Here is a 20,573-nt window from a genome sequence, read left to right as displayed (position 1 = left end):
CCGGAAGGAAGCAGCTCATATTCGAACCTCAGAGGGTGGGCATCATCTGATCGGATGGACACAGCTTTTTTCAGCACCTGGTTATTACAGATCTGGTCCAGGCTTCTGAACTGGGTTCCGGGTATTTTTGAAGCCACCTTCACTATTCTCCCCAGGGAGTTCTTGTCTTTAGTACAAAGATTACCATACCAGCAGATTATGGAAAATGATATGACAGACTCCACAAAAGCACTATAGAACATTTTCATCAGAGTTTTATCAACCTGAAATTTGGCCAGGTTCCTAAGGCAGTAAAGGCGCTGCTGACCTTTCTTACACAGCATGTCGGTATTCAGATCAAACTTCAGCTTGCTGTCAATTACCGTATCCAGATATTTGTAGTCTGTCACTATATCGACAGGCTGACCGTTGACAAAACTGCTCTGGGGAACAGGGGGGGAACGTCGAAAATCAATACAAACCTCTTTCGTTTTGGAAACGTTGAGTTGTAAGGAAGCTTTTCGCACCAAGAAATGAAGTCGTCAATGACTTGGCCATGTCCTACATCATCATCGTCAAGCAGACTGACGATGACAGAATCGTCAGCGTACTTGACGATGAATCTGTTGGCGAAACGGCTGCGACAGTCGTTGGTGTATAGAATATATAAGAAAGCAGATAAAACACAGCCTTGGGGCGAGCCGGTAGAGGACAATAAGATACTGGACAGTATCCCATTGACCCTCACCTGCTGAGATCTATTCGTTAGAAAGTCTAGAATCCAACCAACGAGGCACATTTACTGTTGGTGCAGGCCATCATATCAACATCTATGCATCTATCACCCACCTTTACTGTTGGTGCAGGCCATCATATCAACATCTATGCATCTATCACCCACCTTTACTGTTGGTGCAGGCCATCATATCAACATCTATGCATCTATCACCCACCTTTACTGGCCATCATATCAACATCTATGCATCTATCACCCACCTTTACTGTTGGTGCAGGCCATCATATCAACATCTATGCATCTATCACCCACCTTTACTGGCCATCATATCAACATCTATGCATCTATCACCCACATTTACTGTTGGTGCAGGCCATCATATCAACATCTATGCATCTATCACCCACCTTTACTGGCCATCATATCAACATCTATGCATCTATCACCCACATTTACTGTTGGTGCAGGCCATCATATCAACATCTATGCATCTATCACCCACATTTACTGTTGGTGCAGGCCATCATATCAACATCTATGCATCTATCACCCACCTTTAGTGTTGGTCCAGGCCATCATATCAACATCTATGCATCTATCACCCACCTTTACTGGCCATCATATCAACATCTATGCATCTATCACCCACCTTTACTGGCCATCATATCAACATCTATGCGTCTATCACCCACCTTTACTGGCCATCATATCAACATCTATGCATATATCACCCACCTTTACTGTTGGTGCAGGCCATCATATCAACATCTATGCATCTATCACCCACCTTTACTGGCCATCATATCAACATCTATGCATCTATCACCCACCTTTACTGTTGGTGCAGGCCATCATATCAACATCTATGCGTCTATCACCCACCTTTACTGGCCATCATATCAACATCTATGCATATATCACCCACCTTTACTGTTGGTGCAGGCCATCATATCAACATCTATGCATCTATCACCCACCTTTACTGGCCATCATATCAACATCTATGCATCTATCACCCACATTTACTGTTGGTGCAGGCCATCATATCAACATCTATGCATCTATCACCCACCTTTACTGGCCATCATATCAACATCTATGCATATATCACCCACCTTTACTGTTGGTGCAGGCCATCATATCAACATCTATGCATCTATCACCCACCTTTACTGGCCATCATATCAACATCTATGCATCTATCACCCACCTTTACTGTTGGTGCAGGCCATCATATCAACATCTATGCGTCTATCACCCACCTTTACTGGCCATCATATCAACATCTATGCATATATCACCCACCTTTACTGTTGGTGCAGGCCATCATATCAACATCTATGCATATATCACCCACCTTTACTGGCCATCATATCAACATCTATGCATCTATCACCCACATTTACTGTTGGTGCAGGCCATCATATCAACATCTATGCATCTATCACCCACCTTTACTGGCCATCATATCAACATCTATGCATATATCACCCACCTTTACTGTTGGTGCAGGCCATCATATCAACATCTATGCATCTATCACCCACCTTTACTGGCCATCATATCAACATCTATGCATCTATCACCCACATTTACTGTTGGTGCAGGCCATCATATCAACATCTATGCATCTATCACCCACCTTTACTGGCCATCATATCAACATCTATGCATCTATCACCCACCTTTGCTGTTGGTGCAGGCCATCATATCAACATCTATGCATCTATCACCCACCTTTACTGTTGGTGCAGGCCATCATATCAACATCTATGCATCTATCACCCACCTTTACTGTTGGTGTAGGCCATCATATCAACATCTATGCATCTATCACCCACCTTTACTGTTGGTGTAGGCCATCATATCAACATCTATGCATCTATCACCCACCTTTACTGGCCATCATATCAACATTCAGATTCAGATTTATTTCGCCCCCCACACACACAAACAATTGACATGTAGATAAACATCAAGATACAAATGTGTGGAGTGCCAGGTCTCCAAAGAAGCTACTTAAAGCTTATGGCAGGAGCCTGAGCAATGACTTAAAGCACAACTTAAATACAAGTTACTGCGTACAGTATAACAAAACAACAATTACACAGCAGGACAGGTAACAAACAAAACAAACAAAACAATCCCAGATCAATGGATAAGTATAAGTATACTTATAATACATATCAATACCATATACCATACTATATATCATATACATTATATATTATATATACTATGTATTATAATATACTATATTACTATACATACAGGTTAAGCAGTTGTTCTTTCATTTTTTTCTTGAAAACAGAGATGGATGGAGCTGTTTTCAAGCTCTCATCAAGCCCATTCCAGATCCGCGGCCCTCTATTGGTTATACTTAAACTGGTGCATTTCAGTCGTCTTTTCTTACCATAAATAAGATGTGTATTTCTGGTGTTAAACGAATGAGCGGGGCGGTTGACTGGGATGAGCTTGGAGAGTCTTGGATTTAGGTTATGGACAACTTGGTACATTATGATTGCGTTTTGGTGAATATTAAACTCAGCAAGCCTCAAAAGATTATAGCTATGGAAGAGGGAACATGTGGGTGCGTTGAAATCCGACCAGGATATGGCACGTATTATTTTCTTTTGTAAGCTTTCTAGTTTCTTCAGATAGCTGGGGAATGTGTTACACCATATGATGTTACAGTAATTAATGTGTGGCTCAAACAGGGTTTTGTACAAGATCAGGAGAGTAGATAAAGGAAGAAAATGACGGAGTTTGAAAAATAGACCAACATATTTAGACAGTTTTGTTAACAGATGATCAATATGACATTTGAAGTTGATTGACTCGTCAATGAGGACCCCCAAGAATTTTGTTGACCCTACTCTTGTCAACTCCCTTCCATCTATATTGAGGTGGATATGATCCACTGATTTTTTGTTAGAGTGGAATATAATGAAATTGGTTTTGCTGATATTCAACGACAATTTATTACATTTGAACCAAGTATCCACTTGTTTGAGTTCAACATTGAGTAGATCTTGAAGCTCATGTGAATCATGATGGGACAGGAATAAGTTTGTGTCATCAGCAAATATCACTTTATGCAATAATTTAGAGGAGTTGACAAAATCATTGATGTAAAGAATAAAGAGCAAAGGCCCCAAAAGTGAACCTTGGGGGACCCCATATTTAACATTCATTTTTTGAGAATGAAAATCATGTATGTCAACATACTGGTATCTACAATGCAAATAATCACGAAACCATTCAAGAGTCAGTCCTCTAATCCCATAATGGTGCAACTTCCCCAACAAAATGTCAAAATCAATAGTGTCGAAAGCCTTTGAGAGGTCCAGAAATACACCCACCCCACAGTTCCCCCGATCAACAGCATCATTTATTTTTTCTATAAGGTCTAATATTGCCATACAAGTTGTATTCTTTTTCCTGAAACCATACTGAGAGGATGTAAGAATATTAAGCTTATCAAAATAATTGCTCAGTCTTTTAAACACAACTCTCTCATAAATTTTAGAAATAACAGGCAAGACTGATATTGGGCGATAATTGCTAATACTATTTTTATCCCCAGATTTGAAAATTGGTATTACTCTTGCAATTTTGGTCATCCTAGGCACAACACCAGAAAGTAAAGATAAATTTATGCAGTATGCAAGTGGTTTTGCTATAATAGCAGCTACGGCAATCAAGATTTTACTGCAGATTCCGTCCACACCAGCTGTACGAGAGTTGTTCAGATTCATGATGGCTTCATATACTTCATCGCAGTCAGTAGGTTCCATAAAAAATGAGTTAGGATAGTCTCCTGTAAGATACTGGTTGTAAGAGATACCTTGAACAGGAGAGATTTTATTGGCCAGGTCTTCGCCTACAGAGACAAAATAAGAGTTAAATTGATTGGAAAGTTCGGACAAGTTGACATGACCTGGGAGAACTGGTGGTTTTTTGTCCCTATTCAGGACCTTATTCAGGACAGACCATGTCCTCTTGGTGGCACCCTGTGCTGTCCTTAGCTGTTCAGCAAAATGGACACATTTGCTTTTCCTTATTATATGGGTGAGCTTATTCCTGAAGACATTATATTTATTTTTATTAATAAGGCTCGGATTTTTTATATACCGTTTATAAAGTTTGTTTTTCTGTTTTATGGAGGTTAATATCCCCTTTGAGAGCCAAGGGTTTTGATCTTCAGCTCTGCATACGACAGTCTTTTCAGGGATTGAGTTACAAATAGAATCAGATAATTCGCTGATCAGGCTGTCATAAGCAGTGTCTGGATCAGGAGCAATGAAAACATTATTCCATGACTTTGTCTTCAAGTTGTCACAAAGCTGGCTCAGAGTTCTGTTATTTAACACTTTTGTTGGTTTCTTACAGAGAGGGGGAGCTAGTACACAAGTGAGATTAAGAAACAGTACAATAGGAAAGTGATCAGTTATGTCTGTCAGAACCACTCCAGATTCCAATGTGGTGTTACGAATGTTAGTGACAATATTATCTATGATGGACTTGGACGAAGATGTTACTCTTGTATAGGTGTTTATCGTTGGAAAAAACGAAAAAGAATGTAATGTATTTATGAAATCATTTTTAATTGCATCTTCCTTGGAGATATCGATGTTAAAATCTCCAATAAAAATGCAGTTATTATTTTTCTTATTTATAGAGTATAATGTTTCTTCTAGTTTATCCCTGAAATCGACCAGATTTGAGTCAGGGGGTCGATAGATTATTCCAACTGTAAGTTTTTTACCCTTTTGAAGATCAATATCGATAAATAGGGAATCGGAAGGATCATCAAGATTAACATTGGCACTAACATTGGCTTGGAGACTGGAGTTCACATAAAGGCACACTCCTCCACCTAATTTACCGTTTCTGTTTTTGTGGAATAACTTGTAACCCTTTAAATTCAAAATATCAATGTATGACTTGTCATTTAACCAAGATTCACTGCATCCAATGATATCAAATTTGCAAGTAGAAGAAAGTAAAGAAACTAGATCATCATAATGTTTAGATAGGCTTCTAATATTTAGGTGTATCAAGGAGAACTTGGTCTCAGTATTTAAATAGTTAAGTTGTTCAGGTTCATATTGCCTGCAATTTATGTTTCCACCATCAAGGCAACATTTTTGTTCATAATCTCCATCCTCTTTATTCAAGTTAAAGAAAACCATATGGATAGCTTTTTAGATTCCTGAGCTCTGGGAACAACACACAACAACTATAGACAGATAAAACAAACAAATAGCTTTTAGGATTCATGACCCAAAAAAGAACAAAGACAAAACCAAACAGAACAAAACAAAAATGGACCAGCAGCAGCACTCCTGAATAAATAATAGATGATCAGCACGTAAAGTACTAATAGTATGGCAAACTAATGAGGTAGCAATATAACACCCATATGCATTTATCCTTTGCCTCCTCTTTTTTTTTTTTTTTTTTTTTTTTTTTTTTTTTTTTTTTTTTTGTAGTTTATTATGCTTTATTTTATTTATTTTTATTTTTTTATTTTTATTTTTTTTGTCTTTTCTTTTTTCTTTTTTTATTTTTCTCGTCTCCCATCTACTGTTATTATATAAATTAATTATTTGTACATATAAATATATATATATATTTATCTTCTTTTTGTGGGAATATAATAGGGAGTACAAGAATAGATTTTTTTTTTTTTTTTTTTTTTTTTCCCTTTTTGTTTCCCTTATTTGTTTCTTAAGAAAAGAGAAAAAATAAGAATAAGATAAACAAATAAATACCTCTTTTTATCCCCATAACAGTCAGGCAGTAAGGGCTAGAAAGACAAATCAAAACAAAAGAAACACAGGTGGCAATATGTAATGTAACCACCGTACTTATCTTCATCCTCCTCATCCACCAACGCCCTCACCCGCACTGTCCAAAGAAAAAATGTCATTGTTAATGCAGCTATCTGGTGGTGATAGCCAGTGCTCACCCAAACCTTACATAGAGTCAGAAGGTTGTGTTGTGGGGGATCGTGCTACTCAGTCGTTAGAGGAACGAAGGACATGCTCTTTCACATATGATTCCGCCTCCTCCTTGGTGTTGAAGACGTTGTGTTTCCCCTCAAATGTCAGCCTGAACCGTGCTGGGTGTAGAAACCCATATTTAACACCTTTCTTGTCGCGAAGTAACAGCTTCACCTGGTTGAAAGTCGCCCTTTTCTTAGCAACAGCCGATGTGAGATCAGGAAAGATTAGAGCCCGTTTCCCGTTGTAGGAGATCGGCCCCATTTCTCTCGCACGTCGGAGAATATCTTCGCGAACATGGAAAAAATGCACTCTTGCAATGAAAGGGCGGGGGGGGGCTCCTGGTTTCGGCTGGAAATTCAACCTGTGTGCCCGATCCAGCAGCGGTGTTTCTCCAAGGTTGAGGGCAGTCTTCAGCCAGTTAGAGAGGAATCCCAGAGGATCCCGTGTCCCCTCTGTCTCATCGATGCCCAGCACTCGGATATTGTTTCGACGTTGTCTGCTCTCCAGGTCTTCACATTTGTCACGTATGGCTGTTACCTCAGCTGTGACCGACCGCAATTGTTCCTGGATAGTGGTCGTCTCGTCCGACCAATGTGAGAGGCCGTCCTCCAGCTCTTTGACTCGAGTAGCCTGAGAGTTAGCATTAGCTATGATACCAGCTATAGCGAGGGGGTGCTCTTCCCTGAGCCCCGCAATTTCAGTCTTCATCAAATCCGCCAAACCCTGTATCTTAGTATCAACCGAAGCACATATATCTTGCTTTGCCGTGCTTATGTCTTGCTTGATACCTTTAAGTTCTTTACGCATCGCTGTCACGGCCTCCAGTAACGCTGTTTCGGAGCCGGAGGAGCTAGCTTCACTAGCATTAGCTTCAGGGAGCTTGTCTTTCTTTCCCATTACGCTACCACTTCTCGAGGCTAGCAGGGAGAAAACAAGCAAGGAGTTGTACTCGTAGTTTAACAACCAGCGATGATGAAAGGTGGTCGATTTGTAGTATTGGACGGCTATTTGGTGCCGAAAAGTTAAGAATATGTCATGGAGTTCAGGAGCGCTGCTTTGTGCGTCTTAGCCGCTCATGACCCGGAAGTCCTGACATCTATGCATCTATCACCCACCTTTACTGTTGGTGCAGGCCATCATATCAACATCTATGCATCTATCACCCACATTTACTGGCCATCATATCAACATCTATGCATCTATCACCCACATTTACTGGCCATCATATCAACATCTATGCATCTATCACCCACATTTACTGGCCATCATATCAACATATATGCATCTATCACCCACATTTACTGTTGGTGCAGGCCATCATATCAACATCTATGCATCTATCACCCACATTTACTGGCCATCATATCAACATCTATGCATCTATCACCCACCTTTACTGTTGGTGCAGGCCATCATATCAACATCTATGCATCTATCACCCACATTTACTGGCCATCATATCAACATCTATGCATCTATCACCCACATTTACTGTTGGTGCAGGCCATCATATCAACATCTATGCATCTATCACCCACATTTACTGGCCATCATATCAACATCTATGCATCTATCACCCACATTTACTGGCCATCATATCAACATCTATGCATCTATTACCCACATTTACTGGCCATCATATCAACATCTATGCATCTATTACCCACATTTACTGTTGGTGCAGGCCATCATATCAACATCTATCACCCACATTTACTGTTGGTGCAGGCCATCATATCAACATCTATGCATCTATCACCCACATTTACTGTTGGTGCAGGCCATCATATCAACATCTATGCATCTATCACCCACCTTTACTGTTGGTGCAGGCCATCATATCAACATCTATGCATCTATCACCCACCTTTACTGGCCATCATATCAACATCTATGCATCTATCACCCACATTTACTGTTGGTGCAGGCCATCATATCAACATCTATGCATCTATCACCCACCTTTACTGTTGGTGCAGGCCATCATATCAACATCTATGCATCTATCACCCACCTTTACTGGCCATCATATCAACATCTATGCATCTATCACCCACATTTACTGTTGGTGCAGGCCATCATATCAACATCTATGCATCTATCACCCACCTTTACTGTTGGTGCAGGCCATCATATCAACATCTATGCATCTATCACCCACCTTTACTGTTGGTGCAGGCCATCATATCAACATCTATGCATCTATCACCCACCTTTACTGTTGGTGCAGGCCATCATATCAACATCTATGCATCTATCACCCACCTTTACTGGCCATCATATCAACATCTATGCATCTATCACCCACCTTTACTGTTGGTGCAGGCCATCATATCAACATCTATGCATCTATCACCCACATTTACTGTTGGTGCAGGCCATCATACCAACATCTATGCATCTATCACCCACCTTTACTGGCCATCATATCAACATCTATGCATCTATCACCCACCTTTACTGGCCATCATATCAACATCTATGCATCTATCACCCACCTTTACTGTTGGTGCACGCCATCATATCAACATCTATGCAACTATCACCCACCTTTACTGGCCATCATATCAACATCTATGCATCTATCACCCACATTTACTGTTGGTGCAGGCCATCATATCAACATCTATGCATCTATCACCCACCTTTACTGTTGGTGCAGGCCATCATATCAACATCTATGCATCTATCACCCACCTTTACTGGCCATCATATCAACATCTATGCATCTATCACCCACATTTACTGTTGGTGCAGGCCATCATATCAACATCTATGCATCTATCACCCACATTTACTGTTGGTGCAGGCCATCATATCAACATCTATGCATCTATCACCCACCTTTACTGTTGGTGCAGGCCATCATATCAACATCTATGCATCTATCACCCACCTTTACTGTTGGTGCAGGCCATCATATCAACATCTATGCATCTATCACCCACCTTTACTGGCCATCATATCAACATCTATGCATCTATCACTCACCTTTACTGTTGGTGCAGGCCATCATATCAACATCTATGCATCTATCACCCACCTTTACTGTTGGTGCAGGCCATCATATCAACATCTATGCATCTATCACCCACCTTTACTGGCCATCATATCAACATCTATGCATCTATCACCCACCTTTACTGTTGGTGCAGGCCATCATATCAACATCTATGCATCTATCACCCACATTTACTGTTGGTGCAGGCCATCATATCAACATCTATGCATCTATCACCCACATTTACTGTTGGTGCAGGCCATCATATCAACATCTATGCATCTATCACCCACCTTTACTGGCCATCATATCAACATCTATGCATCTATCACCCACCTTTACTGTTGGTGCAGGCCATCATATCAACATCTATGCATCTATCACCCACCTTTACTGGCCATCATATCAACATCTATGCATCTATCACCCACCTTTACTGTTGGTGCAGGCCATCATATCAACATCTATGCATCTATCACCCACCTTTACAGGCCATCATATCAACATCTATGCATCTATCACCCACCTTTACTGTTGGTGCAGGCCATCATATCAACATCTATGCATCTATCACCCACCTTTACTGGCCATCATATCAACATCTATGCATCTATCACCCACCTTTACTGTTGGTGCAGGCCATCATATCAACATCTATGCATCTATCACCCACATTTACTGTTGCTGCAGGCCATCATATCAACATCTATGCATCTATCACCCACATTTACTGTTGGTGCAGGCCATCATATCAACATCTATGCATCTATCACCCACCTTTACTGGCCATCATATCAACATCTATGCATCTATCACCCACATTTACTGTTGGTGCAGGCCATCATATCAACATCTATGAATCACCCACATTTACTGTTGGTGCAGGCCATCATATCAACATCTATGCATCTATCACCCACCTTTACTGTTGGTGCAGGCCATCATATCAACATCTATGCATCTATCACCCACCTTTACTGTTGGTGCAGGCCATCATATCAACATCTATGCATCTATCACCCACCTTTACTGGCCATCATATCAACATCTATGCATCTATCACCCACATTTACTGTTGGTGCAGGCCATCATATCAACATCTATGCATCTATCACCCACCTTTACTGTTGGTGCAGGCCATCATATCAACATCTATGCATCTATCACCCACCTTTACTGTTGGTGCAGGTCATCATATCAACATCTATGCATCTATCACCCACATTTTGCTTCATCTATACAGCCTCATCTTCCAATTTCATCACACGTCTCATTTGGCCACTGCTCTCAGCTGGTCCCCCTCACGACTCCCTTGGACACTATTGAAATGAAAGGTTTAGGCCCTACCGGCCCTCCCTGATTTATTCCCTACGCAACAAAGATGTAATGCATATAATGTAACACAAGTCATTAGCTTTCCTTTGTGCACAAAACAGCTTGTTGATTCAATTATAAAGGGTGTATTGTAAAATTCAGCTGTTTTGATTGGTCTAGGGAGTTCCAGTTGTTCTTCTTCTCCATGAACTGTCAGAGTATGAAGGGGATTGGAGTTTCCTCCCCACTCTTCCTTAGTGAGTAACAACACACACACACACACACACACACACACACACACACACACGCGCACACACACACACACACACACGATTTGATGCACGTTTACTGCAAAATAAATGTGTAATATCTGACTCAAAGCCTCGTTCACATTGAACAATATCTGGAAACATAACTGTATAAACCTTTGTTTGCAATCCGGTGTGGCTTATTTATACATATACTTGTCATGTACATTCTTTCAGATTATGTATTTAAAAGAGACACTTGACACCACACGTATATAGTAGTTACTGCAATTTTTTGCAAATGTTTAAATGTACCCGTTCATTGTTTGCTTTAACTTTTTTCTGCACGAGTACTTTGAGAGCAATGCAAACCGGAGTCAAATTCCTTGTATATGTACATAGTTGGCAAATAAAGCTGATTCTGATTCTGATACTGAATAGGTTTCTTGTCATCTTTCCAGTCTCTCTGCCTTCATCAGCCAATCCGCATCCTGGTTTTTCTTCTTGGAGGAAGAAACTAGTGTCACACTGGCTGCTCTGCTGCAGGTGTTTAACAGATACAATGCCCAAGAGGTGAGACATGGACACATGAACACACACACACACGCTAACACACACGCTTGACAGTTCAACAGTCTTGTATATTCTGTATCAATACAGACTTTATTCTTCTGTGAGCCGTTGCGCTCTTTGAATCTGTTTGTGATCAACCTTGTTTTTATTGCTATTTGCTACATCATCAATATAATGTATAAATTAAACAATCAAATCAATTTCAATCAATTTTATATTTAGCGCCAAATCATAACAAAAGTTATCCCAAATTCCAATCATGGAAATTGGAAACCCTCATTAGTGTTTTGATTGCACCTGTGTTTACCCTGCCTCTTCGACACAAAATGGCCCCCGTGAAAAGGGTCTATAGCGTAGACCAGGGCTATTCAACTAAATTGTTCAGGGGGCCACATTGTCAGAAACCTAAGGGACCGGGGGCTGGACTGTTCCCCGAGCCATTATATGTACACTTGACACAGCCCGCTACCACATTTTCGCAGCCGTGCTGGAACTATTATTAAATAGGGGGTGCTGTAAGGAATGGAATCTTTGATGTTTTTTAGACTTTTATCCATATTTAGAAGAATATTTAATTTTAAATTAACATTAGGATTATACTGTTGTGATGTCATTATTCAGTATCTTCTCCTTTTCTCACTCACTTTCATGTAACCACCTGCTCTCCCTTTAGTCGTTTTACACTACAACAGACAGCAACACATGCATAAACACTGAACTTATTATTATTATTATGGAAAACCAGATTATGATGAAAATCAAACACTGTAATGTAACAAACAAGGAAAATGAAATAAAAAAGCTTCTCCCGGGCCAGTCATAGATCTTTGTCCCCCACCCCAAAAAAAAAAAAAAATATATATATATATATATATATATATATATATATATATATATATATCAAACTCTGAATAGGCCTGGCGTAGACGCTAGTAGAAGTGAGTGACTAAGCTAATAACCATAACAGCACAAATAATTGACAAAAATCTCTAAATAAATATACAATATACCCTTATGAGAAAAGGAGCAAATATTGATGGTTAAAACTGAATAACAGTTTAGACAACAGTCTAATGTTAATTTAAAATGAGATATTCCTCTAAATCTGGCTTCAAACAACCAACATTTTAGAAAAACAGTCAAAAAACTTCGGCTGCGAGCTAAGGTTGCCCTCAGAATTTTGGCTTGCTCTTGTGTTTCTGCGTCAATGGGGCGGAGGTTTGCGGAGTATCCGCGCCGCGGGCTGGTTGAGGTGGGCTGGTCTGGGTAGAAAAGTCCAGGGCCATTTGTTTTAGCCCCAGTCCGACCCTGGCGACAGTGGCAAGGAAAAGAGCCCTTTAACGGGGAAGAAAACCTTGAGCAGACCAGGCTCTTTGGTGGGCCTTCATCTACCATGAGCGCATTCTGGGAGTGCAGTGCTCTAGTAAGGTGATACGGTACTATGAGCTCCTTAAGATATGATGGTGCCTGACCATCTAATGTCTTATAGGTTAGTAGAAGGATTTTAAATTCTATTCTGGATTTTACTGGGAGTCAGTGCAGAGAAGCTGGTATAGTATAGCTAGTATAGTAGTAAACGGGAGACACTAAGAAAATAACTCAACAACTTTCCAGTCACATCACTTTCCAATTTTCAGGAATGGTTTCTGGGCAGGCGTCTCCATGACGACGAGGCCTCCATCATCCACCATTATGCCTTCTCTGAAGACCCCAGTTCCTTTGGTTACCCCGACCCCGCAGCAGGCTGGGCACTCAGCAAGCCTCTGCTGCAGAGGTGTGTGTGGTATGTGAGCGTGTGTGTGTGTGTGTGTGTGTGTGTGTGTGTGTGTGTGTGTGTGTGTGTGTGTGTGTGTGTGTGTGTGTGTGTGTGTGTGTGTGTGTGTGTGTGTGTGTGTGTGTGTGGCAGAGATACTCACAGTCAAGTCTCGAGTCTTTGAGGGGCAAGTCCAAGTCAAATATCAAGTCTTTGGTCACAACTCAAGTCTCTTATGGATGAACGTTCTATCATCTGCTGGATGCCATCTGGTCTGCTTAGAACACTGCATAGCTATATCTAAGGAATTCAAAGAATGTACTGTATTATGCTTACTAATTTACAGTATTAGCATAGTATCAACATTGATTAGTTGACATTATTAGTCAACATTTCCTTAATGTTAATCAACCTAAAAAATAAAGATTCCCAAATCTTGAGTCGAAGTTGAGTCTTTTGAGGACGAGTCTCAAGTCAAGTCACTGTGTGTGTGTGACTTAAGCCACTTTCAGACATGAACTCCGGGTCAGGCTCAGGGTTGCTTGCCCTGAGCCTGACCTGGGCAATACCTGAAGTGTACCCTTTCATACATGAGGCATGTTGCTTTTACACATGTGAACCTAACTAACTATCCTGTGTGTACAAAATGATAAACTCCGGCTGACACCTCAAAAACCTACAATCCGCTACAGAAAAATGTATATTAAGCTCAGTTAGTTAGGTTAAGTTAAGTTAGTTAGGTTAAGTTAGTTAAGTACATATACGGTAAGTGCCTGGGTGGCAAAGATAAGGCGGTATTTGACAATTTAGCTGGAGCTCAGTCAAACTTGATTTCACATTAGTTTTCATTATGAATTAGAAAATGGTCGGGGGGCCACTCTGCACCCTATCGCGGGCCGCATCTGGCCCCCGGGCCACAAGTTGAGTATCACTGGGCTACAGCCCTAATGGCCCTAAGTGAATCGCATTGACATTCAACAAACTAGCACGACGTGCAGAGTCTGATAACAAGTTGTTAAAAATACATAATGGGCGATAACTGCCCACTAACGTTCGCGCATATAATCGTTTGCGCATAACGCTAATTAATTAAACAACCCTACAACTCATGCCCAGATCAGATGCATTGATTTCCTCAAGTCTCAAGTAAGTGCTGCAAAGAAAACAGGTCTGCTAGAAATATACAGAATACAGGAAGCTAGACATTTTTACCTTCAAAATGAAAGCAATAAATTATTACTTGGTAAATAAAAAACAGATCAGTCGACTCACTATGGGTTAAAATTGACTTTTTGAAGGCAGCAGATATTCTTCCAGTTTATCTCTGTTCTGTATCTTTCGGATCACACACACACACAAACACACACACACACACACACACACACACACACACACAAAACATTGCACGTGCTTTTACTTTATTTAATTGCCATTATTGCGAACGTTGTACCTGGAAGTTTCCATTTTATACTGACTGAGTTGACACTTTTTATTTTACCTTTATTTTACCAGGTAGTCACTTGAGATCAAAGATCTCTTTTACGAGCAAGACCTGACCTGACCTGGACACTGTTTGGATTTTGTGTTGACATTTTGCGACCCTGCTGCACGTGAATCGTTCACAAATGCTGTGTATAATAAACGTGAGATCAAAGGCATGAACGCAACCAGATCCAGATATCCTACCTAGCGATGTCCAATACTGGGAAGCAGGATGACCCTCACGTCCAAAAATGCTTGTATATATTTTGACGGTGGTGTGCTGCTGCGCAAAGCTTTCCAGAGCAAAGCCAGCGTTTCAATCCAGCCTGTTGGCTGACACACGGAGCAGGTTAGAAATTCATCTGGAAAAACGGAAACTGCGTGATGTTTGCTCACTCGCTCATTCACATCAACTATTTATATAATAATAATCTGTCTCCACCGCCTCCTCCCACTCGCTTAGCTCAGCTACTTTACAGCACTCTGGAGGGGAGGGGGATTGATACTAGGCTACGATCTGGTATCAGAGGCGGGTCATAGGAGGGTCTCAGGAGCGCGCATAGATCTCCAAATTGTGTTCATATATACACCACCACCCGGGTCCCCTCTGGGTAACTGCAGAGTTCCAAGGCATGTCTGAAAGGGGCTTTAGTTAAGTGCAACTCAAGTCCAAGTCTTAAGTCCAAGTCCCCATCTCTGGTGTGTGTTGTGCATAACAGGTCCATCTGCAATATGTGGTAGCATGTACTGTATGTAATACCATGCGTCTCTCTCTTTCTTCTCACTGTTTTTCTCTTTGATGTCTTTCAGACTCGCTGAGCGGAGCCAACATGAGCCAATCAAGTCAGACTTTACTATTGACTTGAAACACGAGGTATTGTGGAACTTCCTTCAGTCGTTCTGTGTGTTTTTTTTCCCACCGCTCTCCTCTCCTGCCTGAGCGACGCATAGCCATTAGACTCATAGAATTAAATTCTGAACCTGGTAATAGATTTTGCACCAGCTCTGCGTGTGTGTGTGTGTGTGTGTGTGTGTGTGTGTGTGTGTGTGTGTGTGTGTGTGTGTGTGTGTGTGTGTGTGTGTGTGTGTGTGTGTGTGTGCGCGCGCGTGCGTGCGTGCGTGCGTGCGTGCATGCGTGTGTTTCTAAGGCAGATGCATCCAAATGTGACAATAATAGTGTCACGCCGGGGTTTAGGCGAAGGCTTACCTGTCATCACTGTGCCTCGGTGCCCCCTGGTGGCCCTGGGTCATGGCACTGGCACCTCCAGAAGCTCATTTGGCACGCTTGTCACTGTGGTGGGTCTATGCCATGGCCGCCTGACGAACGTCTGGTCATCTGGATAGCTCAAATTGGGTCACTGCTGAAGCTGCGTTCAGCGTCCAATGCCCCATGAGGATGGGAACATGACGAACAGAATGATGCACACTGACAATTGACGTATAATATCCCCGTCGACTCAACAGTGTAGTCTCATTTAGCCGTTTGCTAGCTAGCCGCCCTTTTAACGGCACGTAAAAGCTTCAAAACTCATAAAAGTGGTCCTCATGTGTGAAGATGATCCTGCTGAACACTGGTTCGCGTTTGAATAAGCTTGCATTAACCACAGACCTCATTTGAAGCATTGTGCCAAAAACCTATTAGAAAATCCCATAGGCAGAAACAGTGAAGAACCGGGAGTGTTAGCATCAATGTTTTCCGGACTCATTCCTGCGGCTCTCTATAGACCAAATCAGCGGGGATGTTTACATTTACCTCCGGTTACCCCTGGTTCCGGTTAACTCCACACATAATGGCGGTGAACGGCACAAACTGACGTGTTGAAGACAAAAACAGACAAAGAAGACAAAAATGGTTTGTTCGTGTTGTGTTGTTGGGTGTCCAGTGACCATAAAGAGCGGGTCAAGATTTGGATTATTCAGAATTCCATCTGCAAAGGGCAAACATGAGCAAAGAGAACTCTGGATTCGGCGGCACAGGCTTACTACAGCTACAACATCCGGGTTCCGAGCTGTATCCGAGCAGCGTCAGTAGCCTCTGTCTGTAACGTAACGTAACGAGTCTGCAAAAAAAACAGCAAGTTTGACAGTTGTAAACAAACGTTATTAGCTAGCTAACACTACATAAAACAAACACAGAAGAAAGGCTAGATACGTCGGACAAGCATGTTTACCCACCGTTTGAACATTTAAATTGAGTAGTCGGCCGAAAACAACGAGAGAGTTTGACAGCATTTATTTGACAACACGCACATTTAAACCTACTTCCGGGTACCGAAGTGGTACCCGGAAGTAAATGTTGTTTACATGGTGATGCCACGGTGATTTGGTCTATAAGCTTTATTGGTGATTAGGCCCACCCACCTAGCCAGTCAACCAATCACATTTACCCACATTCATTCAAATACATGACTGGAGATTGACAGTTAATCTAACCAATGAATGCTCGAGGCTAACCAATGAACGCTCAAGGCTAATAAATGACTGTTCCTGAATGATGTCTAACAGCATGATTGACAGCTAACCTAAACGATGAGAGCTTACAAATTATTTCAATGGATTGCACCATAACAATAGTGTTCAATTACAAAAAAAAATCACTGATTACTCTATTCACTTATTTGGGTTGGAGCAGTCTTCTTATGGAGATAATTGTTATGAAATGAATCCCACTCATTCTCCCAGTATTCCATTCATTCATATTTTAGCATAATCAGGCTAATTATGTTAACCTGATGCTGATGCTGGTTTGTTGTCGTGTGATCATGATCTCATGATCTGGAGCGAATCCAGCTGCCTCGCAAAGTAAAAAATATTTCAGCAAGTAAAAAAAACAAAAAACGTCTGGATTACGACTTAATTAAAGATTGATTCCTGTAAGAAACATATATGTAACCAGGATATTCTCCTCTATCATGATTCTTATTAATGGCAATACATTATTAATTTAGGAGGAATACATAATGAGAATCTATGACTATCTGATGTTTTTAACCTCTTGCATTGCACCGTAACACGGGCGTTACGTTTCAGATTTTTTGCTGTTCATCTGTCATTAATGTGATGAATTAGGTGGTTAATTCTGAACAATGCTGTTTAGGCTACATACCAAATTAATCGTCTGAATCTTGCGCATCGAACCATGTCTTCATTTTTCAGATCAGATCAACACAGCGGAAGTTATAGCCGTCTTTGTACAAAGACAAAGACAACATTTCAGATTATTTGGGTTTTTCAAATGGCTTTTTCAAATGGCTTGTTGGAAATCCGCCTAGGTATCTCCCTACAAAAACCACTGCCAAATACTCATGTTTTGGTATTTTTTCATCTTCTTTGAGTTGGGATGTGGTAAGGCCTGTGGCTACATGTATGTGTCCATTGGGTTTCTAGCCATAAATACAACAACCACAGGTAACTGTTTACACTCTAAAAGTGTTTTTTATTCTAGGCGAGAATCAACCACTGTGTTTGAGCTGGCGTTACTCAGGGTCAGTAACACATAGAGTCATTCTGACACTTGGAACAGAAACTTCAAAGTCTTACCTTTCAGAAAAGGTCAGGCAGTTGTCTGTAACATTTTAGTTTGGGTATGTCGTTTTCACCATTTTCTTCAGAAATAGGTGGCTTTAGAAGAGGTTTATATGCAGTCTTGCTTTTGAAGGCTGTCATAATCTGTCAAAACGCCAAAGAAACAATGGCCATTATTGAATCAAGTGAATTTCTCTCTACATTTGCAGCATGATGTAATGATTTAAAATTAGTTAGGTTAGGTTCAAATAGATCAAAGGGCAAAGTCAAGTAAAGCAGGCCACTCAGTGTTACTCATTCAAATGCATGGCACTTTACCTATGAGCTCTCTGGCCCTCTTCAAATCCTCAAGTCAACTGATTTAAGGTTTATACAGAAAAATAAACCCTCTGATCAGTAAGTCATCCCAGTGTGTGTGTGTGTGTGTGTGTGTGTGTGTGTGTGTGTGTGTGTGTGTGTGTGTGTGTGTGTGTGTGTGTGTGTGTGTGTGCACGCGTGTGCACGCGTGTGACCCTTCAATACCTACGTTTTTGTGTTTTTAAAGAGAACTCCCACTCTTTCAGGGGGCACGGTGGCTCAGTGGTAGAGCTGTTGCCTCACAGCTAGAAGGTCCTGGGTTCGATTCTCACCTGGGACGCTGTGAGTGCTGAAGGAGTGCGTGCCCGTCTGCATGTCCCCGCCGCCCAGGTGGGGTCGTCAAAAGGGCCTTTCTGTGTGGAGTTTGCCTGTGCTCCCTGGGGGTTTCCTTCATATAGGAACCCCTTCACTAGCCTGGGTAAACCCATCCCCCACGTGACCTGCTCTCAGACCTGTTCTCAGTCACTATGGTCTGGATTCCCACCATTGTTAAACGATTTCCTGCGGTTGTTGCCCCCCCCCCGATAGACCACTCCATTACGCAACCATCATCCAACCAGTTTAGTGCACAGAGCACATGCGCAGTGCAGCAGATGGCGTCATCACTCTGCGACCTTTGTTGTTAGCGCATGAGCTAACACTTTTCATTTCAGTACTGCTAGCACGCAAATGGTTACAACCAGCTACAAGAAGAGAGAACATCGCGTGACGGTGGTCAGGGAATGAAAGAGGAACAGGACAACTCCCCCCCCCACCCCGTTGGTCCGACCGTCCCGTATTGCTGGGATGGAATGTTGGCAGCCCTAGTCTACACGGACCCAAACCTCGATCCCTGCTGCAGATGGCCGCAGATCTGGAGAGATATTTGTGGCTGTGAAGAACAGTCATCATCTATACAGCTGCTGCCAACCTGATGAGGAAACAGGCGTGCTTGTTATGCTGGACACTGAATGCCAGTCTGCAGACTTCATCCTCCAGTGCTGTTCGCCTCAGGACTTGAAGGCCTAACGTTGTACCATGGACTGTATACATTCTGTGCTAATAATGCTAGCATGCTAACATCCTTTTCACACACACACACTGAATATACCGAAATGCTAGATTTGATCATGGACTTAACGCTAATGTTAATCCAAAACGGCCGCAGTCATAACGGTAAGGTGTGTTTGACCTAATTGAAATATTAACGTTAATGCCCTCACATTTCAGCATGGTTACAGATAAACCTATTTAACGCTAGCTAGCTACATTACTGGCTTGATATCATATTCCAGATGCAACCTAGCTAGATAAGCTCCACACGGCTGTATGAGTAGCTACAATCAAATGTATCAAGCCTTGATATCATATTCCAACGTGAATTCAGCTGAGGGGTTCGCTCCAGAACGAGACTGTTGCGTTCAATATTTGTACACGTTACTGTGCAGTAACTGTGCAACTGTGTACTGTGCAATTCTGTATATTATACATAATCCAGATGTAACCTAGCTATAGCTAGACGTTAAGAGGTTAGCGTGAATGCGACTGAGACCTGACATTACTGAAGTGAATACAAGTGACCTATATTTTTCAATCCTGTCTTTGAATAAAAGTT

At 41.5% G+C, this 20,573-nt stretch overlaps 1 protein-coding gene across 1 annotated transcript in view; it reads left to right on the top strand.

Annotated features, from left to right (window-relative positions):
* b3glctb (beta 3-glucosyltransferase b) overlaps positions 1-20,573 on the top strand; it is a gene marked incomplete at both ends in the record, with an annotated part of 59,625 nt that overhangs the window by 18,525 nt on the left and 20,527 nt on the right. Inside the window, 4 exons of the mRNA XM_083653821.1 lie at positions 11,222-11,298; positions 11,751-11,862; positions 13,500-13,636; positions 15,908-15,971. Of these exons, the coding sequence (XP_083509947.1) occupies positions 11,222-11,298; positions 11,751-11,862; positions 13,500-13,636; positions 15,908-15,971 (390 nt within the window). The remainder of the gene's footprint in view (positions 1-11,221; positions 11,299-11,750; positions 11,863-13,499; positions 13,637-15,907; positions 15,972-20,573) is intronic.

Source organism: Poromitra crassiceps (genome assembly GCF_964638095.1).
Source record: "Poromitra crassiceps genome assembly, chromosome: 1".
In the NCBI taxonomy this organism is placed as follows: Eukaryota; Metazoa; Chordata; class Actinopteri; order Beryciformes; family Melamphaidae; genus Poromitra; species Poromitra crassiceps.
The sequence above is the reverse complement of the archived record's forward strand: the minus strand, read 5'-3'. Positions and strand labels throughout refer to the sequence as shown.